We start from the raw sequence: 26,266 nt of genomic DNA, 5'->3' as shown, positions 1-26,266 counted from the left end.
AAGAATTAACTATGTAGTGATTGTTTTCAAGGCAATGAAAATGAGCCGGAGATCAGCTGATGCCAGCCAGAGAAGTTTGGCATACAATCGAATACTTGATGCCCTGACTGAATTCAGGTATTTTACTCCTCACTTTGCCCAAGACAGAGTTGTTTTATAGTATGCTTAGGAAGATAATGTATGTACATAGAAAGATATTTACCTTGTTTAAATAAGATTTAGTTATTTAGATTTCTTTCTCTTTTTGTTTTGTTATTGGCACTTTTTCTTACTTGTTTTTCAGACAGGGTCTTACTGTGTTGCCAAGGCTAATTTGGTACTTTCAGTCCTCCTGCCTTAGCCTCCAGAGTGCTGGAAATGCATTTTTACATTTCTTTCATGTTCTAGCCATATGAGAATGTAATTCAGTCAGGCTGTTGGTCATTATGTTGTTAAATCACATTTGGGAGTTGTTGGGATGTAGCTTTAATCCTAGACCACTTGAAACACACATATGAGAAGAGTCCATGTTTGAACAGAAGTATAGATTGTTCTGTCAAGATAGGTATAGGGTTATCTTAGTTCAAGTGAAACTTCATTAGCCTAGTTAAGGCATCCATTTCTTTAGGCATAGTAAGGTAACTAGAACAATGAGTACATCATAACTAAATTTTAAAATGTGTATGGGGGTGCACAAGAGGTGGTGACTTTGCAGTTGAGATCATGTACTGCTCTTGCAGGAGGATTCATGGTTTTCAGCCTACACATAGCACCTTACAACCATTTATAACCTCAGTTCTAGGGAATGTGATGTTATCCTTTGGTCTCAGAAGACACCAGGCAAATGTGATGCATATGTATATAATCAGCAAGCACTCACAGAAATTAAAATATAAAGTTTATATTTTATTACTAATTTGTGTTATATTAATATTTTATAGCATTCTTAATCTATAAAATTCTTGTTATAAAATTTTTTTTTAAATTTTACTTAAAATATCATTAATTCTTCATTGTTGTTTGGGGATTTTTGAGACAGGATCTCACTATATATCTCTGACTGGCCTGGAACTCACTTTGTAGGCCAGGTTGAACCTGCACTTAGAGCAGTCCTCTTTCCTCTCTCAAGGGTTGAGATTGCATACATGTGCCACAATGCCCAGCAAAATGTCTTTAGTTCTCACTCATTTATAAGTTCTCGTCAGTGATTTTTAGTAAGTTGGGAGAGCATTAAAAAAAGTCACAGCAGAGAACTTATAAATGAATAAGAACTAAGAACATTTTGCTGGGCTGGAGAAAAGAGAGCTGTCTGGAAGCTCATGAGCCTACTGGCCTGGAGTCTACAGTGTAGGAGAAACAAGAGAGCCTGTGTCACCGAGGGAGAAAGTGAGAACCAGCTCCTATAAGATGGCTCCTGATTTCCATGGATGTGCTAGAGCATTCTCTGTCTAAAGGAAAACTTGTATGGGCAAAAGAATTCTTTTCCTTTTGTAGATTCTAGTTGCTAAAGAAGTTTACTGAAACAGGTAATAGAATTTTTGGAGATTTCAAAGAATTTCCTAGAACTATACTTTTTAATATAGTTTGTGCCCATAGCTGTATGAGGCTATTTATTTAATACAACTTGAATCACTTTAGTTCTTCCATCTCAGGACTCATGTTTCAGTTGTTCTGTTACTGCCAATGGTTACTGCACAGGCATTGCTAATGTAGTGCGTTTGCATCAAGGTTGGAAACTGAAAATGCTGCTGTAGAGAATGGAACTACTGTTGTGTGGATGCCAGATTTACTTGTTTCTTTCTCTTTTTAAATTTAATTTTATTTTTCTACTTATTCACTTTATTTCCCACTCACTGCCCTCCTCCCAGTCACCCCCTCCCACAATTTTTCCCTGGCCCCCCTTCTCCTCTGAGAGGGTGCCCCGCCTCCCTGTGTATTCCCCATCCCTTCACTTTAAATCTGTGCAAGGATAGGTGCTTTCTCTCCCACTGAGGCTAGACAAAGCAGCCCACATACAGGCAACAGCTTTTGGGATAGCCCCTGCTGTAGTCGTTCAGGACCTACATGAAAGCCAAGCTGTATATATGTGCTGCTGGGAGGTCTAGGTCCAGCCCGTGTATGTTCTTTGGCTGGTGGTTCAGACTCTGGGAGCCCTGACTTACTTACCAGATTTACTTGTTCCTAAAGCTTCTAAAACTCACCTTGGTTAATATAGTGAATATCTTAGTTGAATAAATACTTATGTAAAAGGAGAAAATTAACAAATATGCTTTGAGGGCTTCGGGATAGAGTATGTTAGGACAACTAGGAAAGCACTGTAGTGACTGTGCAGTAGTCTTTCCTTTGTTGAAAGGCAAGAGAGAGATAAATAGATCATATGTGTCTCATCATAAAATAGATCATATATGTTCTCATCCTCCTAATGTGTGTCGTTGGCATGGTGACACAAATTAGCTGTGTTGGTAGATGGATGGGTAGCTGGGTTGTTTTTGTTTTGTATGTGGTAATAATTTGTAGTTGGCTTATGTAGAACATATATTTTAGAACTTTAATGTAGGAAGGGGATCCAGAAAGAACCTAGCACAATCCTTTAGCTTAATAGATGGGAAAAACCTGGTGTCTAAAGTAGGAAAATAATGTGATCTAAGGAAACCTGGTGTCTAAATTAGGAAAATAATGTGATCTAAGGACACTGTCAGTGGGGGAAAGGACCAGCACCAGCACCAGGCCCAAAGCTAGCGCCTTCACCTTCACCTTCACCTACAGAATGCACTCCCCATGCCACTAGCTGATGGTGAAGAAGGAAAAGCGGGTTGCATTGACCTTTCTTTCCCCTCCCTCAGAAATTCTAATAATCTAGGAGAAAGTCTTCAGTTGGCAGCATAGGCAGCATAGCCTTTAAGAGTATGTCATTTGGAGAACCATAAATTTTACAATGTTTTTTCTTCTTTTTAGAACAACAATTTGTAATCTTTACACAATGCCAAGAATTGGGGAACCTGTCTGGCTTACAATGATGTCAGGGACTCCAGAGAAGAACCAGCTTTGCCATCGTTTCATGAAGGAATTCACTTTTCTAATGGAAAATGCCTCCAAAAATCAGTATGGCTTACTTTATTTATTTGGTTAACTATATATGTTACTTTACTATAACTGTGTCTGCATTGAAGTCAAGCTTAATTATAGAATTAGAAGAATAACTCTTTGTCTTAATTATTACTTATTTATGGCTAAGCTATCCTAAGATGATCCAATGATAGGATATGGAAGAGTACTGCAGAACTATATGAATAAAAATGAGCATATCTTTATGCTTAATTAAAATTCCTGATGTTAGAGAATTCCCCAAGGATTCCAATTTTGTGTGTGTATGAATTGCATTCATTTATGATAGTTTTGTTTCATGAAGTGTAAAAATATAAGGAAGGACTCAGATTCCATTGTTAGAATTTTATTTCCTTGTGAGTGACAAGGCGACTTTCCTCAAACACTAAGCAGAAGTGGAGGTGAGCTGGGCTGCAGTGAGAGCAGCTTGCTGGGCCGACTGAGTGACCGACCAACATGCTGGGGCTTGCTGTGAGACTCTCCAGCTGTTTTACCCTAGTTTTCCTTCTTGCTGTTTCTCAAGCTTTTAGTATACACAAGTGACTCAGATGTTGTCATCCTAGTTAATGATAAAGGTTACTTAATACTTTCATTCACTTATTTCCCACCAACTGGAAATTTGAAAATTAGGGACCTGTTCACTGATTCATTAGTGAACTGGGCAGATTAAATACTGAAAATGATTCATATTTTAAGTAAAAAGCTTTTTTTGTTTAATTTTTTTAATTGTAATCTGAAATTGTCAGTGTTTTACTATTAAAGTTTGAATTGCTTTTCAAGGAAACATAAGTGCTCATTTCCCAGTTGGTGTACCTGTGTTTTCTTTTCACCTCTTCTTTTTAATAACTGCCGCTGAGTAACCTTTGAATACACATTCTCATTGTTTACTCTAGCAAACATTTTATTTATTTAAAGTTCAGGAGTGCAGATTGGAGTGTAATAGAATACATTTTGTTTTCAGATTCTTGCCAGCTCTCATTACTGCAGTTTTGACCAATCATCTTGCCTGGGTTCCAACAGTCATGCCAAATGGACAGCCACCTATAAAAATATTTTTAGAAAAACATTCCTCTCAGAGTGTGGGCATGTTGGCAAAGACTCATCCATATAACCCTCTTTGGGCACAACTTGGTATGTAGTCTGAACATCATATACTGTATATAAACCTAAAACTCACTTTTAAGTAAAAACTAACTACACTCCTTCCTTTTGTCAGTTTTATTCTAGAGTGTCTCTCTGATACTCACCCTTTCACATCTGCTAAGCTGTCCTGTTGTCTTCTGCCTGCTCACATTCCTTAAAGCTAAAGAACTGTGGGTGGAATAGAAGGAGCATACTGTAGCTGCTTTAACTTTGATATATTAAATCAATATCAAATTCTGTGGTGATTTTTTTTTTTTTAGTGCATAGTTGTATCTAAGGCTCTGTGCACAGAGCATAAGAGAATGTAATGGCAGATGAATAATGTTATCATTTTAAGAGGTTTATACTCATGATACTATAGGCAGCATGTATTTTTTACAATAATTGTACTGCATTAATAAATTATGTGAAATGGAAGTTGAGTGGTAGCCAAGGCAGGGAAGTTAGTCTTTGCACAGTTGGGCACGTCTACCTGAGATGCTTTACAGCAGAAGAGATAAAGAAGGCTGAGCTCTGTACAGTGAGGGATTCTTCCCATTCTAGTGTTAAACTATTGTGCAGTGAAGTTTAGGAGAGGGCTTTAGAGAACAGCCATGCAAAGGTTAACTTTAAGAAGATGAAGTGGAAGCCGGGCGGTGGTGGTGCACGCTTTTAATCCCAGCATTTGGGAGGCAGAGGCAGGTGGATTTCTGAGTTCGAGGCCAGCCTGGTTTACAAAGTGAGTTTCAGGACATCCAGGGCTACACAGAGAAACCCTGTCTCAAAAAGCCAAAAGAAAGATGAAGAGAGTCAGGTGGGACCTTCCATGAAAGACTCACCAGGCCAAAGCAGTTTCAGTTCATTGGATAGTTAGTGAGAATTGAGAGGATTATGTTAGAATAATGATATTGTAATATTCTAGCCAATTTATTAGCCAGAGGAAAACATTTATCACAATTCTGTCTGCAGCATATATTTATTTAAGATTCATGTTCATTCTTTCAAAAAAATATTATGCTTTATAACACAAAAGTAAAGGATTTTAAATAAGCATATTGAAAACTTGTAAAAGGGATTTGTATTGATGTATTTGTTCACATTTATAAGTTTTTGTTTTGCACTTGAGCTAAAGGTTTGATTTGACCCATAAAACAACAACAAAACCCCACAACTCCTCCTGCTGTGCTCCATGCCACCACTGTCCCTCTCCTCAGCCTGCAGCACTGTGTTTTTCCTTTCTGTATTTGATTATGACTTTCTTTATATGTCCTTTGTGTCACACCTATTGTAGAGAATATTCTTATTTTTAAGTTTGACTTTGAGAACTAGCTCTTTGAGGTTTTAAAACCACACAGCTGTTTAGAAACACAGCTAAAAAACAAAAACAAAAAAAACCTGTTCACCTTTCTCCCTGGTTAAAACCTCTCACCTTATCCTACTTTCTTGAATAATCAGTCATCTTTTAAAGTACTTAAGAGTAAATTATGAACTGTATGAGGAGGTTTCTCATGATTGAAAGACTGTTTAGCTGTGTGTTTCTTAACTGATCTTTTTTATTGTAGGAGATTTGTATGGCGCTATTGGATCTCCTGTACGGTTAGCAAGAACTGTAGTCGTTGGCAAAAGACAAGACCTGGTCCAGAGACTGCTTTATTTTCTTACTTACTTCATCAGATGCTCTGAACTTCAAGAAACCCATCTTTTAGAAAATGGAGAAGATGAAGCCATTGTTATGCCAGGCACAGTGATTACTACCACTTTAGAAAAGGGGGAAATAGAGGAATCAGAGTATGTGCTAATCACAATGCATAGAAACAAAAGCAGCTTGCTCTTTAAAGAGTCGGAAGAGACAAGAACTCCCAACTGTAACTGTAAATATTGCAGTCATCCACTCCTTGGGCAAAATACAGAGAATGTGTCACAACCAGAAAGAGAAGATACTCAAGACCACTCTAAGGAATTGCTAGGAATTTCAGATGAATGCCAAAAGATTTCTCCTCCTGACTGCCAAGAAGAAAATGCTGTTGATGTTCAACAGTACAGAGATAAATTAAGAACTTGCCTTGACACCAAGTTAGAGACAGTTGTTTGTACAGGATCTGCTCCAGCAGACAAATGTGTGTTGTCAGAGACATGCTTGGAACCAAGAGAAGAATCCTGGCAGAATAAGGAATTGCTGGATTCAGATAATCACACAGGCACAGCAATGAGACCCACAGGAATAGTTGTTGAAAAGAAACCTCCAGATAAGAATGTGCCCAGTGCATTTTCCTGTGAGGTAACTCAGACAAAGGTTACGTTCTTGATTGGAGATTCTATGTCACCTGATTCAGATACTGAACTTCGGAGTCAGGCTGTGGTGGATCAGATTAACAAACATCACAGCAAACCACTAAAGGAAGACAGAGGAGTGACTGATAAGCATCAAGACAGTAAAATAACTAAGGACCAATCTGAAGACTCTGGCACACAGAACATGGTTTCTGCAGAGTCCTGTGAGCTTCCTTGTTGGAGTCATTCAGAGCCAGAAAGCATGAGCTTGTTTGATGAATATTTTAATGATGATTCAATCGAAACCAGGACTATTGATGATGTTCCAATTAAAACAAGTACAGATAGTAAAGAGTATTGCTGTATGTTGGAGTATCCAAAAAGATTGTATACAAAAACTAACAAACAGAAAAGTGAGCTTTGTAAATGTATAGAAACAGTTCATCAAGATTCATGTAATGCCTGCTTTCCTCAGCAGGACCAGAGGAATTCCCTCTCCATTCTTGTCCCCCATGGGGATAAAGAGAGTTCAGACAAAAAAAATGCTGTAGGAACTGAATGGGACATTCCAAGAAATGAAAGTTCAGATAGTGCCCTTGGAGATAGTGAGAGTGAAGACACAGGTCCTGACATAAGGAGACAAGCTGGCAGTTACTGTGGAGGGGATCAGGAAGACTGGGCAGAAGAGGATGAGATACCTTTTCCTGGGTAAGTAGAAAGTTCCCTTCTGAGACAGCCCCTGCTAAAGCACGTACTATTCTTTGGTTTAGCCAGTCTCTAGAGATTGGGGGCAACTAACTTTAAAAAGAGGTTAGGGCTCCAAGATGGCTCTGCAGTAAAAAGCCTGATGATCTGAGTTTGATTCCTGAAACTCACAGTGGAAAGAGAGAACCGATTCCCAAGAGTTGCCCACTGTACCCAAAGTAATGATTAATAAAATAATTTTTAATGTTATTATGCTGGTTAAATTCTCTTTTACTCAGAAGGAGAATTGAAGACTATTCCCCACATCATCCCTTCTGGAGGCATCAAAGAATAGAAGTGAATGCCTGGGGTTGGGGGGGCAGTGGTGGTACACGCCTTTAATCCCAGCATTTGGGAGGCAGAGGCAGGTGGATTTCTGAGTTCGAGGCCAGCCTGGTCTTCAGAGTGAGTTCCAGGACAGCCAGGACTACACAGAGAAACCCTGTCTGGACCAAAAAAAAAAAAAAAGTGAACTGTAGGAAGCTGATCTCTGCTTAGTTTTCAGACCATTTTGGAGTGAAGGACGCATATACACATTCCAAAATGGACCATGGCAAGCCTGGCACTTAGGGAGAATCTTTGATGTGGTAGGGAATAAATAAATTTAGCCTGCACAAAGAGGGAATATGTATTTGAGGTCAAGTATGCAAGGAGAATATCCCTGCTTTGAAATCCTACAGACCCAGATTTTTAGCTACTTTCTTTGTTTTACACACCGGTTTTCATAGTCTGATTGTATTAGGAATGTGTTACAAATATTTGTAAGGTACAGCCTCCTAAAGTCTTTTATAAAAGAGTCATGCTGTTTTTGAGACCTCCTCCACGAGAGAACAGTATTTTGTTGTTTGTTTTAGTCCTAGAGGCATTTTTATTTAAGGCTAATTTTATTCCTTACGTAGTTTTATAAGCAGCAAGGGTACTGGAAAGACAAACTAGCAGAGTTCATAACCTTTCCCACCCCATCTTCCGCCTCTGGTAAAAGATGAGTATTACTAGATTTCTTTTCCTTGGTCATCTTTCTTTCAGGTCAAAATTGATTGAAGTGAGTGCTATTCAGCCCAACATTGCCAACTTTGGAAGATCTTTGCTGGGTGGCTACTGCTCATCTTATGTTCCTGACTTTGTTCTTCAAGGAATTGGAAATGATGAGAGGCTCCGTCAGTGCCTGGTATCAGATTTGTCTCATGCTGTGCAGGTGAGATACCTTCATAGATCTTGAACATATTTAAAGCAAAACTGGTATTTTAGTTTTAGCCAAGCTGTGACCATATAACATAGTTATTGTTCTCTGAATCTGTGACTTCATATATAGCACCTCTGTCTTTGTATTTACCATTGTGAAAACAAGAATCGAATCTAGGAATCTTCCAAATGGAAATTTGAAATAAAAAAAATTTAGATACTCATAGTATCAATAATTTGAGATTTCCAAAAGAGTATTTAATTCCCTTGTCAGATGATTGCTTATATAAAGAAACAGAACTGATCTTGTGTGTTGATCTTTTATTTTGTAGCTTTCCTGAGCTTTTAACTCTTGTGTTAGTTTTTATATTAAATCCTTGGAGTTCTTACACATGATTCATGCTATAAGTGAACAATGTTACATTTTCCATTCCAGTCTTGATTATATTGGTTCAAATCTGTACAGTGGTACATGGAAAGAAAGACATACAGAAGATGGTATTATCTTGCTCCCTATCTTAGAAGAAAGCCACCGAGTCTTTCACTATTAGGAATGTTATTGATAGGGCTTTTGTAGATAGATGCCCTTTTCAGATATGGAAGGACCTTCTATTCCAAGTCATTGGGTTTTTTGTTGTGAGGTAATGGTATTGTTTGCTCATTTTGGTTGTGTTGGTAGTTTGGGGGGTTATTTTGTTTTGACTTGGATTTGAAATAGTCTTGCTGTATAGCATAAACTGACCTAAAAATTTCAATTCTTAATCTCAAGTATTTTTTTTATAATTTTATTTATTTATTTTTTTACTTATGCACTTTATATCCCACTCACTGTCCCTTTCCCAGTCACCCCCCCCACAATCTCTCCCCCATTCCCCCTCTCCTCTTCCTTTGAGCTGGTGGGGTCCCCCCTGGTGACTACCCCTACCCTGGCACTTTAAGTCTCTGTGAGGCTTTCTTTCACAGTGGGTCCAGACAGGGCAGCTCAGCTAGTAGAACATATACCACAGTTTTTGGGATAGATCCTGTTTCAATTGTTTAGGACCCTCATGAAGGCCAAGCTGCACATCTGCTACATATGTGGGGACAGGACTAGGTCCAGTCCGTGTATATTCTTTGGTTGGTGGTTCAGACTCTGAGAGTCCCCCAAGGGTCCAGGTTTGTTGACTCTGTTGGTCTTCCTGTGGAGTTCCTATTCCCTTCCAGGCCCACAGTCCTTCCTCCTGTTCTTCCATAAGAGTCCCCCAGCTCCATCCACTGTTTGGCTGTGGGTGTCTGTATCTGTCTGAGTCGGCTGCTGGTTGGAGTCTCTCAGAGAACAAAATGCTACTGTCTGGCCTTTTTCCTTGCCGTCTTTAATATTCTTTCTTTGTTCTGTAGATTTTGTATTTTAATTATTATGTGTTGGGTGGGATTTTTTTCTGGTCTAGTCTAATTGGTGTTCTATAGTCATCTCTTTCTTTAGGTTGGGAAGATTTTCTTCTATGATTTTGTTGAGAGTATTTTCTGGGCCTTGGAGCTTGGACTCTACCTTCTTCTATTCCTATTATACTTAGGTTAGGTCTTTTCATGGTATCCCAGAATTCCTGGATGTTTTGTGTCAGAAATTTTTTAGATTTTACATTTTCTTTGACTGATGTATCTTGCTCGCTATCCATCTCCTGTATTCTATTGGTGATGGTTGCATCTGTTGTTCCTGTTCTCTTCCCTTGGCTTTCCATCTATAGGATTCCCTCAGTTTGTGTCTTCTTTATTGCTTTTACTTTCACTTTCAGGTCTTGCACAGTTTTATTTATTTTCTTCATCTGTTTAATTTTCCTGTATGTCTTTAAGGGATTTATTTGTTTGTAAAAGTAGTATGGTTAATCTCGTCTTAACTCCCCAACTGGTGCATGTGTGCTTCACCACCCCAATGCTGCGATTCTTGGAAGACACACACACACACACACACACACACACGGGGGGGGGGGGCGTGGGGGAGACAGCCTTATTTTTAATATGCCCTAAGCAGAAAATCTATATTCCAGTTTTGCTACCTCAGACCCAATTGGGAGAGGGGCCCCTAGGACAACTCTTCCCCGATTCTTTTTTTTTTTTTTTTTTAAAGACACTCCAGAAGAGGGGGTCAGATCTCCATACAGATGGTTGTGAGCCACCATGTGGTTGCTGGGATTTGAACTCCAGACCTTCAGAAGAGCAGTCAGTGCTCTTACCCACTGAGCCATCTCACCAGCCCCCTCTTCCCCTATTCTTATATGGCCATATACCTTTTCCTGAGTTCTCAAGCCTGATCATGCTGCTTCCCCAGCATGGCGATTCTTTTTTTTTTTTTTTTTTTTTTAATTAGATATTTTCTTTATTAGGTATTTTCTTTATTCACATTTCAAATGCTATCCCGAAAGTTCCCTATACCCCCCCCCCCCCCGCCCTGCTCCCCTACCCACCCACTCCCACTTCTTGGCCCTGGCATTCCCCTGTACTGGGGCATATAAAGTTTGCAAGACTAAGGGGCCTCTCTTCCCAATGATGGCCGACTAGGCCATCTTCTGCTACATACAGCATAGCAATTCTAAAGCCGCCTTCTTCCCATGGTCCCTTGCCCAGGAAATCTAAAGTTCCACCTCTGTCTCCCTACCCAGCCATTGGTCACAGGCAACTTTATTTACCAATTAGAGCCAACTAGGGGCAGGGACCATGGCATTTTACATGCAGACATGGGAATTCCTGTGTAATTTGGGAACCCAACTAACATAACACAAGCAATAAACCAAACCCATAACATTTGTTTCCTCTTTAAAGGCCTCTGTTTGATTGTATTTTCCTATATTTCTTTAAGGGACTTATTCAGTTCATCTTTAAAGGCCTCTATTATCTCTATAAGATTGCATTTAAGATCATTTTCTTGTGCTTTGGTTGTGTTAGGATATCCAGGGCTTCCTGTAGTAGTGTAGCTGTGCTTTGGAGGTGTCCTATTGCCCCGGCTCTTGTTGATTGTGTTCTTTTGAGGGCCTTTAGCTATCTGGATGGTTTTGGTCCCTGGGTATCCTTGTTGTAGTAGGTACTGGGAGGGAGGTGAACCTTGGTGTTCCTGGTGTGACAGACCTCTGATGGCTATCTGTAGGCTGTATGGTTCAGGATTCTCAGGTCCAATGAAGGGGGCAGAGAAGTGACAGGAGAATGGAAGTTTCCCTGGGCTATCAGACTACTCAGAGCAGCTTGGCTTGGCCCAGAGGGCTGAGAGAACAGGGAAGAGAAGCTTGCCTCTATGTATGGTTCAGGGTACTCTTGAGTTTAAGATTATAGGTATATACCAGCATGTTGACTCTCTCCAGCCTTTTTGTTTACTACCCGTCTCTCCCATCTCTCAGTACCATTTCTCAAAACTTTAGCCACATACATTTACTTGATTCTTTCTCACATTGTCTCTTCCTAAGGAGCTGCCGTGTTTTTCATCTCTCACCTGTAGTGCTTACCCACACTGCAGTGTTCTCTCTTCTGCCTCTCCAGTTCCTGCTAGATCTGGAACAGGATTTTTGTTTTACTCTCTTTTAAAGATTGATAACTTCCTTGTCTACTATCTGGGAAAGAATTTTATTTAGAGTGGTTGATCATTAACTGGACAAAGGAATGGATGTTGAGGATGCCAAACTTGGGATCATGTAGGAGCAAATTTACTGATCTAGCTTTGTCAGTACTGTAATGATAGAAGTGAGAGGAGAAAGGCCTTTTACTCTCGGTTTTGTTGCTCTTTTCTTTTTCCAGTGTTTTTTTTTTTTTTTTTAAGCCTATAACCTATCAAAATAATAAAAGATAATGAAGTACTCAGCAATGCAGGACTGTATTACTGATAGAAATACTGTGTACCTAGTTGCTATCTATCTTACTATTGTTTTTCAAAGCAGTTTTTCTGTGTAGCCCTGGCTTTCCTGGAACTCCCTCTGTAGACCAAGCTGGCCTTGAACTCAGAAATCCACCTGCCTCTGCCTCCCAAGTGCTGGGATTAAAGGCGTGCGCTACCACTGCCTGGCATTAATTGTTATTTTTAACATTTGGTATAAAGTGTTTGATCCTCTGAGGGAAGCCCAAAAGTACAGCCTTCTGCCTTATGGCCTTTTGCTTGTATGTCAGTGTACTAGAAAGAGGGAACATCAATTGAGAAAGTGCGTTTCCAGCAGATTATCTTGTAGGCAAGTCTGTGATGTATTTTCTTGGGGATTGATGTAGGATCACATAGCCCACTTGGGTGGTACCACCCCTTGGCATGTGGTTCTGGGTTGTATAAGGAAGCAAGCTGAGCAAGCAAACAAGCAGAATTCCTCTATGGTCTCTGTTTCAGTTCCTGCCTCAAGGTCCTGCCAGACTTCTCTTCAGAATGAACTATGCCTAGGACTTGTTCTCCTTTGTATCTATGTTCTGCCTGCAGGTCCTAACAAATAAAAAAGTTAATGCACACCGGCAGTAATGTGCTTCAGGGCAGCACTGGATCTCTCCTGTGGTCCTGAGGCACATTGATGGCTGATAGCACAGAATTTTACAATTGTCCCATTTATACAAATAGGTTTATGTCAAAAAGAAAGAAAGTCTTCTGTATTTTGAAAGATTTGGACTTTTTAAACTAAGAACTGTTTTCTTTCTGTTGTCTAGCATACGGGTTTGTGAGTGGTTGATCGAAAAGATTAGGAAAAGTTAAATTATAGATTTAAAGATACAAAGCTTCATTAATAGATATAAAGTATGTGTGATGATTTCTATAAAATATTTCAATGTATTTATTATTGTATTTTCTTTCAAGGGTTCTTTGGTAATAACTTATTTAATATATTTTTCTGCTTTTTTATTAATTGATTTGTTCTACTTATATTACCTTTGAAAACTTTGCTAACCATAGACTGAATTCTTTTCTTTCCAGCATCCAGTGTTAGATGAACCAATAGCAGAAGCTGTCTGTATTATAGCTGATATGGATAAATGGACTGTTCAAGTGGCCAGCAGTCAGAGACGAGTAACAGATAATAAATTGGGAAAGGAGGTGTTGGTCTCTAGTCTTGTTTCCAACCTGCTTCATTCCACTCTTCAGCTTTATAAACATAATTTATCTCCAAACTTTGTAAGTATTGTAAGATTTGAATGACTGAGTACTGTGCTAAGTGAACTTGCCTAAATATGTACACACACTAAATATTCTCACTAGCTTTTATCAGTGCTTTGCTGAAAGAAGTATTATAATGAGTATTACCTCCACAACCATTGTGGAGACATAATCTAGAGCTGAGATATTTTGGAAGGTTAGATTAGATCACTCAGGTGGTCTAGGTCTTGCATGTTGGTTCACATGAGAGGACTAGTGGTCCACGAAGGACGAAAGATTGAGATTGTTCTGTCTCTACCCTGTGAGAACACAGTGAGAAGGCAGCTGTCCATCATCTGAAAAGAGCCCTCACTAGGACCCAGATAATGGATTTTTCCATCTCTGGCATATGAGACAATCTATTACTAAGGCCATTCATCTGTGAGCTAAGAATGAAAGGGATGTTCTTAAATCTGTGCTGTCTGATTTTAGGAGCCAGATTTTTGGTCACATGTAGTATGGCCATACAGTACTCATGGTTCGAATAGGATGTCTTTTCGGATTCCATCATCATATCAGGACTTTGAATAATTCCACGGTGTGACAGTGATAGCCTCTTCACACTTGTCCCACTTTCAGGAGCTCATTCTTTTTCATGTTAAAACTATAAGATAGCATGGCTCAAAGCTCTCTGTGTCCGTATGAAAAATACCAAGAAGCATTGCTCAGTGTCAAAAGACTGAAAGCTGCCCCAGGAGGAGTAATGAAGAAACCTATTCTTAACACGTTAGCTTAGCATGGTACTTAAGCAGTAGCCAGAATTAGTATGTGAAAACAGAAACAAAATAATTCAAAATTGGAAAGGAAGATAGACTTAATTTTATTTGCAAATGACATAATCTAGAAAAAACATATCTCATGAGAAAAACTGATAGAATTTTCAGGAGAAAAGACATGTAAAAATAAGATATTCTATATTCTAGCCATGAGTAAACTGAAAAGGAAATTAAGCAGTTCTGAGCTAAGTGTTGTGACCACACCAGTGACAAGAGGATGAAGGATTCAGGCACCTCTGCTCTACCAGGCGTCCTGAGCTCAGTTCCCATTACCTATGGGGTAGCTCACAATCGTCATCTGATGGTCTGTGTGGATACTGCATACATATAGCACACATGCAGATATGCAGGCAAACATACATGTATAGACACATATATAAAATTTTAAAAATCAAACTATTTTTCAAAACAGTAGAAAGCCCTATTTAATCCAGTCATATAGAACATCAGGAGAATGCAATAAGCCAAAATAATTTTGAAAGGAAAGTACCCAGGCATGATGGTACATGCATGTCATTCTCACAAGATCTGAGCTACACAGTGAAAACTAGCTTAGAAAACAACAACAGCAAAACCTGATTTCAAAACTTAGAGTGCTACTACAGTCAAAGCATGGTGGGAGTAGAATGAAGACCAGAGTACAGACAGACATTCTTCATTCATTATAAAATGAAGAGCCCAAAATTAAGCTTTTTCATATAGAATTGGTTTTAGTGATAGTGCCAAGACCACATTAAAGAAGAAAAAGTATTTTCAACAAAAGACAACAACATTTTTTTTAAATGTTCTTGAATTCTTATTTTATGCCATATGTAAAAATGTGCTCAACTTGGAGGAAAGACCTAAATTTTTAAGAGCTAAAATTTTTGTTGCTCATGTTTTAGGTGTTATGTTTAAAAAACCATTTTGTCAGCTGGGCAGTGGTGGCACACGCCTTTAATCCCAGCACTTGGGAGGCAGAGGCAGGCGGATTTCTGAGTTCGAGGCCAGCCTGGTCTACAGAGTGAGTTCCAGGACAGCCAGGGCTACACAGAGAAACCCTGTCTTGAAAAATCCAAAAAAAAAAAAAAAAATCATTTTGTCGTCATTCTCATTATATGTCACAGAAGATTTTCCTCTCTGCTTTCTTATAAGTTAGTAGTTACTAGAGGGTGGGAGGGAGGGAATTATGATTGGGTGAAGAGTTTGTGATAAAAAGACATTTTCAAGTGGATGGTGGTTGTAGTTGTACATTATAGATGTTCTTAGTGTCACTCAGTTATAGACTTTAAAATGGTCTGTATTAGGGCAGCGGATATAGCCCAGGTAAGAATGCTTACCTTCTATGCAAAAAGCCCTGGGTCGATCCCCAGCATCTTATAAACCAAGAGTGGTGGTGACAGAGACAGGAGAATCAGAAGTCATCCTGAACTTTATAGCAAGTATATGACTACCTTGATACATACCTGACCCCATTTCCAATTCAAAATAATAATAATAATAATAATAATAATAATAATAATATAAATTATAATAAATTATAATTATTATAAATTATATTGCCTCTATATACATATTCTGTAGGTAACATTTTCTTCTTTCTTTCCTTTCTTTCTTTCTTTCTTTCTTTCTTTCTTTCTTTCTTTCTTTCTTTCTTCCTTCCTTCCTCTCTTTTTTTTGGTTTTTTGTTTTGTTTTTTTTTTCGAGACAGGGTTTCTCTGTATAGTCCTGGCTGTCCTGGAACTCACTCTGTAGACCAGGCTGGCCTCGAACTCAGAAATCCGCCTGCCTCTGCCTCCTCCCGTGTGCTGGGATTAAAGGCGTGCGCCACCACGCCCGGCCAGGGTAACATTTTCTTAAAGGCATTTTTATCCTAAGAAGACTTACGGATGACATGTGTATCACAGCACAGTCAGTGAGCCTCCACAGCCACTCAGTCTAGATGAGATGTGTGTCACAGCACAGTCAGTGAGCCTCCACAGCCACTCAGTCTAGATGAGATGTGTGTCACAGCACAGTCAGTGAGCCTCCACAGCCACTCAGTCTAGATGAGATGTGTGTCACAGCACAGTCAGTGAGCCTCCACAACCACTCAGTCGTGTTTGCTAGTAATAAAGTAATTTTTTTATCAGGTGCTTTTAGTAATTCATTTTCATTAGAAAGGAATTTATTGTTTATTACTTGAAATTCACATTTTCCCCTTAAAGCATTTATAATACTAATCATGTGAAAAAAATCATCTAAACATATAACAAATTAATTACAAAATAACAAAATGTATGTATTTTGGGTTTTACTATTTTAGGTTAGAAACCTCAATCAGCAAGGTCTTATTCATTCTTTGAACTGTTGTAAACTGTTTTTTATTCTAGAGAGAGAATATGTGTATATGTGTGTATGCATGCATGTATGAATGTGTGATATATACATACACACATCTATAATATATAAGCACATATATTTATCAGATTTGAAATTAAAGTATGTTTTATGGTCTTGTAAATGAATCCTGATGATCATTGTGCAACAACATCTGGAATGCTGGTGAATCTTACATTTAAAATGGTTGAGAGAGTAAATTTTATTGCAGTTTAAAAAGAACAATGTTGTAGGAGTTGATCTTTGATACTGACCTGAAGTAGATTTATACTCATTTTCAGCTAAAACTACATACTAATTTGTTCTGAACATAAATTCTAGTTGGCGTAGCCAAATTGAATTGTGAAAAACTTGACGCTCTGAAATTTGCTACCTGGATGTTGTGGTGGATACTTTAATAATACAGCACCCAAGAATTTGAGGCCATCCTGAACTATGTTGGGAGTTAGCAAAATTCTGTTGTTATTCCTCATGTCCTCTCCCCAGCAAGGAAAGAAATTTGATACTACTCAAAAGAGTTGGAAGGCTTTTCTAACAGGGTTTCGTTCTTTCCTGACTGCAGTGTGTAATGCACCTTGAAGACCGGTTACAGGAGTTATACTTCAAGAGCAAAATGCTGTCTGAGTACCTGAGGGGACAGATGCGTGTTCATGTCAAGGAGCTCGGAGTGGTTCTTGGGTACGTTCATGGTTTCTTTTCTGGCTTTTCTATGTCTCTTGTCATGTTCCATGGAACTGCTTTCTGTTGTTGTTTATTATAGTGTATCTTTTCCTATTAGAGTCTGGGTACTGTTAGTGTTTAGTTTTCTTTGACCCTGGAAAAGTAGATTTCTGTTATCCACTAATATAAATGCATAGGCCCTTGACCTACTCTGCAGTTACTCTCTGAAAAGTAACTCTTATCTGAAATGATAACTAAGGAGGAAAAGGAAGTTGGTTTCCAAGCATAATGTTGCCTTATTGTATTATGTGCTATCAGCTTTTCTATGGTCTGTGTGTACATGATAAAAGGAACTAAAGATTTTTCTCCCTAAATTTAATTTCTATAAAAGGAAAAGGATCAGCATCAATCATTTAGAATCCAGTGTGTATGACAAGCTAAGTTAAAGTCTAATTTTTTTTTTTGTCATCCATTCTGGGCATTTACCCTCATAGCCTCACACTTATTAATACTCTACTGGAGCTATATGTCATCTCCCTCCCTTGCCCAATTCTTTAGTCATTCTGTAGTGTGTAAGCAATATCCAAATTGGAAGTGGCTAGTGTTGTATATTAACATGTCCTTTTGTCAGATATTAGGACTGAACATGATTTAATGACTCCAAATATTTCTGACTTTAACACTATTCACATTCTATACCAAAGGTTGTTCAAATTCCAGTGAAGTTTTTTAGAGAATGGTTCTTTAGTATTTGGAAAATCAGAAACATATAATCTTAATTTCCTGGGAAATAGAAAAGTGTGTGTGTGTGTGTGTGTGTGTGTGTGTGTGTGCGTGTGCGTGCGTGCGCGCACGTGCTACCTTTATTAATACCTTTAGAAATCAAACTAATTTTTAAAATAATTTAATAAACCCAAGTTCATAGTACATTCGGTATAAAATGGAAAGTAAACTACCATCAACTTTTCCTCAGCTTACAACCCCAACATCAACACTGTTGACATTGTTTATTGTTACTGAATTTTAAAATGTATAAAAATAGAAATTGGTTTATATTCTGTCAGTATGCTGTTGTGCAATGCAGCTAACATAGCTTGAATATTTCTGCATATGGATGCATACTGCTAGATCTCATTTTAAGGGTTGTATAGCCTTCCTTTATATAATTTACAGTTTACAATGTTTGCTGTTATAAACTAGTGCTGGAATGAAAATAAATTTTGTCCTGTGAGCATAAGTTCCTGGGAGTAGACTGTTTAATTAAAGTACATACAAACTATTATACACATAATTCTGATAACACTAATCTGGAAAGTACGGTCTGAACAAAAAGCCATCACTTATTAAATAACCAGACTTGTAGCAGACTTTTAAAATTGTTACTCCTGATCTGGAAAATAGCATACAGAGTTTTTAAATTTTTGTTTGAGACAGGACTTCCCTTGTAACTTAACTTGACCTCAAGCTTGTGATCTTCTTCTCTCAGTCTCCTCACTGCAGGATTACAGATGTGTGTATAATTTGAATTGTACAGCATGCCCTCTTTGAATCATTGTGGTATGATGTATTTTCAAGACATTTCCATTACTTGTAGCATATATTATAGGAACTTTTGGTTAAAAGCTCACACAGACTATTATTTTATTACTGGTAAATTGTATTTCTTGCACATCCGTCCCTTGATGAATGTCAGGTCAACTGTGGTGCTTTCCTGTGTCTGTTCCCTGGCTGCCTTTGCATTTAGAAGGGTCCATTCCTTTGAGTCTGTGGTGCTACTGTTGGTGAAATTTTCCAGGTGTTGTTATCTTTAGCTCCTTGCCCTTTTGCTTTTGTCTAGGATAAGCACCTCAGTGCTGAGGTTCACTGGCCATATAGAAGTGACTGTTGCCTCTAAGATTCATAGTTTGGATACAGAAAGCCTGAACTGAGTTGTCTTTTCTTTATTTCAGGATCGAATCCAGTGACCTTCCTCTTCTGGCTGCAGTGGCAAGCACCCACTCTCCATATGTTGCTCAGATACTCCTTTAACATGTCTAGAGGATAATTTTGTTTAAAGTTGAATAGAAACCAAGGAGACAGGCGCTGTATCTGTGGAGCTGTTGCTGTTCGTGCTGTGTTTGTTTTGTGCATTACGCTTTAGGTGAACTCATCACCCCGCATTGTGGTCTGTGTAGACCAGATGACTTTTTATTTTTAACTGGACATCTGAGCAGTGGTAGATTTTTCAACCAAGTGAAACTAAATCAAAATAATTGGGGGTATGTGGAGGGGTGGAATTTGCAAAAGCCAAAGTGTAACTTAGAAATTTCTGTGAATATACAGGAATCTCATACAAACTCTATAAAATGTCACAACTCATGAATAGCAATAGTTGTCTCATGATCAAATGTCAGAAATCTTCAATTCACTGATTTTTAATTTTTATTTCTAAGGTACAGAAATCTGCAAGACCTTGATTTGTTTATTGTTTTGCAATTCAGATCAACTAATTTCTAGTTATTTAAGTATTTTTTTTTAAAAAAAACAACTGTTAATTATGAGAAACTCAGAATGAGTGAAGATGTCATGTGCCCATCCCAAGTGTACATATGTATCTATTTTTTTAAAAAAGCAGGGGTAGAAATACAATATTGATAAACATGCCTTTTTAAAAAAATATTTTTTCATCTAGTATTGTATATAATGTTGAAATACTACCTTCTGATGATTTTTCTGTTTCACGCATTCTAAAATGTATTTAAGCCAATCTTTTTGAGGCTCAAGGTTCTAGATTCCCTAAGAATACTACTTTTTACCATTTGTTTTCTAAGAATAAGCTAATTCTTATCAATATTTACATATTAATTTAATAAATAAAAATTAAGATTAAAAAGTGCACCAAAGCAATGGCAAAAATACTGTATTTTTAAAATATGCTCAGGTGGCCACAAACTTCAGTATCGACCATTATAAACCCATATGAGCAGAATATTTCCTAACAATCCTCAATTTACACTAGTAGAAGTAATATCTTTAAAAATTGTTCTTTCTTTAAGTGTTCCTTTCTTTCAAATGTTGATTGCTTTTCAAAGCTTTCCCCTCATCATCTGTCATTGTCTTTGTATATAGTGCAGATTGTTGCTTGTAAGAAAGGCTAATAAGGAACCAAACTCTTGTAAGTAATGTAAATAAAAAGGTGGGTAGATCATGTTTTCAATATACTCTACTACCTCAGTTTACTTGAATACTGAATTAGAGCTTACTCTCTGCTTGTGTGGGCTAAGATATACATAATGCTAGAATTAAAGTTGGTTTCTGTTTTCATTGACTAATTCTAAAATGTTTAGCTCAAAAAAAAAAAAGAAAAGAAAGAAACAAAGAAACAAAGAAAGAAAAGAAAAACATACCCCCCCCCCCCAACAACCCTACCCACGTGTTCGGTTACTGGATAATTTTATTATAACATATCCATTCTTGCTATTTAAATTTTTCAGTAATTAACAAAAAATTTCTGTGGTTTATAGTCTTCAGAATCTTGAATTTATGTGTCTGGTTACATTTATCTTACTCTTTATGTGTGTTCAAGAGAATTCCAACTAGAAAAGAATAGATAGAATGTTTTAATGGAACATAAACCCCAAATTTAGGGCATCTACAGTTGGCCCTGGTTCTGTTTGTTGGTTCCAGTTAGTGCCTGGGTCTCCCATGGATGACTTGGTGCCAAAGGGTTTTTTTATAGATGTGGAGATTTTTGGGGGTTTTGTTTTGTTTTTGTTTTTGATGTCCTTGTAACCCATCTGTTAGTGGAATTGCTCTGTTGTATTCTGTTGAAATTCAGTGAGTAGATTTCTGTTAGAATTTAGAGTCTGGGAAAGTTCCGCTACGGGCCATTGTACATTGTTTTTTGATTGTGGCTCAGAATAATATGTGTAGCAGGTAGATAATGTTTTGGGATGTTTTCTTGAACATGGAACTTTTCATAGTTCTATTTGAAATCTGTCATTACTACTTAGTAATTCTAGTCTTTAATAAGTGAATGGCTTGTGCACCTAATATTCTCAAAACTCAGCTTTGCTGGAAAGGCCTATCATTTCTTAAAAACTCGCTAGTCCTTATAGGATTCCTGAGTTTGTAATACTTTTATCATCATATTCTTTACTTACTCAAAGCCCAAGGAATGAGCTGCTACTTCACTACAGTGTGGCTGTGATAAATGTGAAAAGAGTTTTGGCCTGTTTAAAATAATTTTCAACTACTTAATGGTACAGACAAATATGTGCTGCATAATAAAAATACCTGTTTATTGTTACAGGAAATTAAAAAGGGATCTTTTATATTATAGGATTAAAACTAATTTTCTGTATATGTTAACTAATTGATTTGATTTTTAAATATCTTGCATTTATTAATGTCTTAATTTTGAATTTGAAAATATTAAGTGCAATAAACATACTACTACAGATTTCATTTTGTTGCACATTGGCACACAGTGCAGATGATCACTAAAAACAATTTGCATAATGCCTCCCTCCGGTAGCTGTCTTATGAGAATGTTCTGCTTTCTCTTAAGTTATTTAGATGATGAATATATACAATGTACATACTTGTTTGTTGTTCTGAATACATTTCTCAAATGTACACCTGTATTATAATAACCTCCCAGTTCTAGGGGAAATTTGTGCAATAAACACTCTTGTCAATTTGATGGGTAATGTTTGTGTTTCTTTCATATGTTAATGAGGCATGTGTGACAGTTTGGGCTCTGGATATCAACCTAGATTGATGAGCATGTGACCTTTCTATAGTGACAGAATCTGTTAATACTTTATTAGATTGTGAGAGTTAAGTAAAATAATGATTGTTAAGAATTTAGCTAAATGCCAAGAATTTTTGGCTGCCACCTTTTGCCAGGGAATCTGAATAGTTACCATATAATGTTCAGAGAAGTTTTAATGTATGCTCTTATAATTGTAATTTTAGTGTCGTATTTTCATTCATACACCCAACTCTATTCATAATGATAAATTGAAATTTTAAGTCCAAACCAAACTCAACCAACCCAAACCAAGAGGTCACCATGTAATGCTATTTAAGAACAATTTATTCAAAACAAATGCCCATGAGCCAGGATGTGGTGGTATAGAGATAGGCAGATCTCTGTGAGCTCAAGGCCATCCTGATCTACAGAGTAAGTTCCAGGACAGTGAAGGCTACACAGAAAAACCCTGTCTCGTAAACAAACAAGCAAAAAATACAAAAAACAACAACACAACAACAACAAATCAGATGACCATTAAATACACAATTAAACAGGTACAACAACATGGACTATTGATTTGGTGTTTTGCACTGCTTTGCTCTCTGATTTTGGATGTAACTCTGAGGAAGTGTGTCCTCTTGCTGTGCATCATGTGGGATTCAGCCCTCTATCTGCAGCAGTCATTTAACCGTGACTAGGTTCGCTGGGAAGCTGTCTTCCTTAAGTTAGGTTGAATTGAGTTAAGTCTTGAAGCAGCACTAGACCAGGACCTAGTTTCATATATTAATTATCTATATCAGTTTTACATTTAAAGGAGTGCTGTTTTAAATCAGTGAAGTATCAAACACTTGAAAAGTATGGATCAGTTATTTATAAACTGTTTGTATAAACTTTAAAAATATAAAATTCCTTAGTATGGAAGACTGATTTTGCTATGAGAAACCATGTAAAATGCAGAAGATTTAATCTAGTTATCTAAAGTCATAAAGTCTCCTGTAAAGTCCAACTTGTCTCTTTAGACCAGAAAGTTTTCCCAGGTATTTGGGGTGACAGGTAGTAATGTGATCCAAAGTTTTTTTTATCTGTGCTTTTCTGTGTGGAAGGGGGCCATAGAGCAGCAAGATAAGACCAAGCCGAGCTGTAGGCCAGTGTGGACTGTGAAGTTGAAGCTTATCAGGTGCGTGAATTTGTCATGTCTACAAATTATTAGGCAAGCTAAGCTTGGCTCTTAGTAATTTTCTATTTTAAACTTCTAGGGGATAGCTAGACTAGCAAAGTTTGTATAAAGGTAACTAAGTTTAGAAAATTAAAAGGGGAAAATAATATAAATTTAAAATAATCTATCAGATTTTATTATATTCCTTAGTAAGAATTTTTAATTTCATTAAAACTATTCAAATTGTTCAAACATGAACTTGTATTTAAGAGAAATCATTTTCCAGAAGAAATAGAAGTGTTTTTGTTTGAATTGTGGTGACATCATAGTGATTCACATGATTTAACTCATAATCTTGAAAATCCTGAAAGCCCACTATTTCCATACAGATGTACAAACTGATGTTCAGAGATGCATTAAATGGTGTCAGGGGTGTGTTCATAACAGTAGTAGAATGCTTGCTAGGGGTTAGGTCCTCCACACTGGGAAACAACTTCCTTTCCTAACGAAAAGTTAAATTCCAGTCTGATTGCCTGCAAAGTTCAAGTTTATAATGATCAAGATTTTTTTTTTTTCCCCTCTTTCAAAATTTTAAGGTGAGGGACTGGAGAGATGGCTCAGCAGTTAAGAGCCCTGGCTGCTCTTCCAGAGGACAGGAGTTCAATTCCCGGCACACACGTGGCAACTCACAACTATTACTCCAGTTTTAGAGGATCTGGCACCCTCAAATAGACATGCATGCAGGCAAAACAGCAATGCACATAAAAATAAATAAAACTTAAATAATATTAGGATGAGACTGAAAATTAATCTTCGGGGGAATTATGTAGTTTATACACTATATATAAACTTAAAATATACATTTTATAAAAGTGACGCAGAGCACTTGCAACACTGTCTCGTTACTTCCTATTGCTGTGATGGGCACTGAACAGAAGCAGCCTGGGATGGAAAGGGTTAGCTTTCCTCTTAGAGGGCAGAAAAGGAAGCAGAGACTGTGAAGGAGCAGTGCTTACTGACTTGCTATGTTTGCTTTCTTAAAGGACCCAGGAGCACTTGCCCACCCCCAGTGGACTGAGTGTTCCACCTCAGTCATTCATTAATCAAGTAAATGCCCCCACAGACTTGCTTACACTTCAGTCTGATGGAGGCATTTTCTCAATTGAGGTTCTCATCCCAAAAGATCTTAGCATGTATCAGTTGACAGAAAAATTAACCAGCACAAGTACCGTATACCTTTTTCACAATTTATGTCTATAGTGGCTGAACCATATGGGGCCTTTGTGCCCTAACCTCAAAAAAGATGTGCTAATAGCGTGTTGTAAACTTCAGGTTTGGGTAAGCTCCAGCGTCCAATGGAAAATACAGCACTGTCAATACTCTGAAATGTTACAGCCTGAACTCTCCTGTTTTTATTAGAGATTCTTACCTTGCCAGAGAAAGGTACTGTGATCCATTATTGGAAAACATGTCTAATCATAAGACACTACGTTCCCTAGTTGGCTGATACTCCTGCAAATACTATGATGTACTTAGATGTGATCACAGCCCTCAATTTAAAAAATTCTGTGTAAATGAAATGCCAGAAGGTGGAGGTTCACAAGGAATGGTGTGACTAGTGTGGCCCACCTATGCTCTGATAAGAACAATACAAAATAACTTTCCCAAAATGATGGAGTCTGGAATTCTGAAAGTTAGCCTTTACGGTTGAAATAGCCTGATAGTCAATTTGACAGGGGACAAATAGAATTCCCCAAGGAAATAAATCTCTGGGCACATCTGTGAAGAAGCTTCTAGATTGGGGTAATGAAGTTAGGAAAAAGCCACTCTTCTGTCTCATGGGCCTGGGGTACTGGACTGAATAAGAAGGCCAGCTAAGCAAGAGCATTCATCATGTGCTATTACCTGACCGTGGACAAAATGAACAGCCACTTGGCACCCCTGTCGCCATGGCATGGTAGGAAAAGGCACTTGCTACCAAGATAATCTGGGTTTGATTCCTCGGGACACAGATAGTGAAAGAAAAAACACTCCTATAAGATGTCTCCATGAGCAGAGAGGTGCATGCCACACACAAAAGAAACATTAAAAAAAAAACCAAAACAAAAAACAATAGGCTGCAGAGATGTGTCTGGTTTATGAGCAAGCAGTGCCCTTGGAGAGGGCCTGAGTTAAGTTCGCAGCACTCATGTCCATTGATTGACAGCTCCTGTTACTTCTGGCTCAATCTGAGGGCCAAAATAAACCTTCTAGGGTTACTTTTATCATAACAGGAATAATAACTGATAATCAGTTTTTGCAGCTTTTCTTGTTCCAAAGAACAAGTAACAAAACTGAAGCTGTCTTTATTTTGTTAGAGACTAGAATGTAAAATTCAATACAAAACGGAGTGGAGAGGTTTGCTCTAAGCACTGCTTAGGTTAAAGCAGCCCCCACCCACTCACTCTCACTGCCCAGCTTTTAGTCAAGGTTGTTAGATTAGGTAAGTGGAAATAAAAGGGCAGATCTACCTCCACAGAAGTTCTGTCCTTTAATCAGAACAAGTGACACCAGTTTCTCCACGGGAGTGGAAGCTGCACAGGTGGTACAGAGGGCCTGTAGGTACTATAGGACGGGGAAAAAAACTTCTGGGATATAAGATTTCACCTGCAGGTCGGTTCCCCAACAGTCTCAAAGTGCTAAATAAATACCAAGTTGGCATGCTGATCTTCTCAGAAGCCGCAAGGATTCTGACAGCCCACAGGTGTTATCTGTCAACTTTCGAATCAGGAGTTCCTTAGTCCACCTGAGGCTTTTTGGTCATAAACCCTTTAAAGGAAGATCCTAAAATTCTGCACACAGAAGCCAAGACAATTTGGTGCATGCTAGGCCAGCAGACTACTCTGAACTATAGCTCTAGTCTTCAAAACGCTTTTTTCTCTTTTTTTTTTGGAGGCAGCTTTCACTATCGATTTCGTGGTTTGTTTTTGTTTTTCAAAGTCGCGTAGAATACGCCACAATGTTGCGGTGGGCTAGGTGCGCGAGTACTGCCCCAAGATCCGTGGCTTGCG

At 38.0% G+C, this 26,266-nt stretch overlaps 1 protein-coding gene across 3 annotated transcripts in view; it reads left to right on the top strand.

The window, feature by feature from the left end:
- Positions 1 to 22,006, top strand: part of Fnip1 (folliculin interacting protein 1) — an 80,320-nt gene extending 58,314 nt beyond the window's left edge. For all 3 annotated transcript variants that reach the window (XM_029483214.2, XM_021175416.3, XM_021175415.3), the window contains 8 exons: positions 32 to 117; positions 2,935 to 3,081; positions 4,046 to 4,215; positions 5,769 to 7,185; positions 8,248 to 8,416; positions 13,310 to 13,507; positions 17,225 to 17,340; positions 19,272 to 22,006. In XM_029483214.2, coding sequence (XP_029339074.1) covers positions 32 to 117; positions 2,935 to 3,081; positions 4,046 to 4,215; positions 5,769 to 7,185; positions 8,248 to 8,416; positions 13,310 to 13,507; positions 17,225 to 17,340; positions 19,272 to 19,350 — 2,382 coding nt within the window. In that variant the 3' untranslated portion in view covers positions 19,351 to 22,006. The remainder of the gene's footprint in view (positions 1 to 31; positions 118 to 2,934; positions 3,082 to 4,045; positions 4,216 to 5,768; positions 7,186 to 8,247; positions 8,417 to 13,309; positions 13,508 to 17,224; positions 17,341 to 19,271) is intronic.
- The last annotated feature ends 4,260 nt before the right edge of the window (positions 22,007 to 26,266 follow it).

Source organism: Mus caroli, unplaced genomic scaffold, assembly GCF_978045245.1.
Source record: "Mus caroli unplaced genomic scaffold, Mus_caroli_1 scaffold_13, whole genome shotgun sequence".
Classification (NCBI taxonomy): domain Eukaryota; kingdom Metazoa; phylum Chordata; class Mammalia; order Rodentia; family Muridae; genus Mus; species Mus caroli.
Note: the sequence above shows the minus strand (reverse complement) of the source record. Positions and strands in the feature narration are given on the sequence as shown.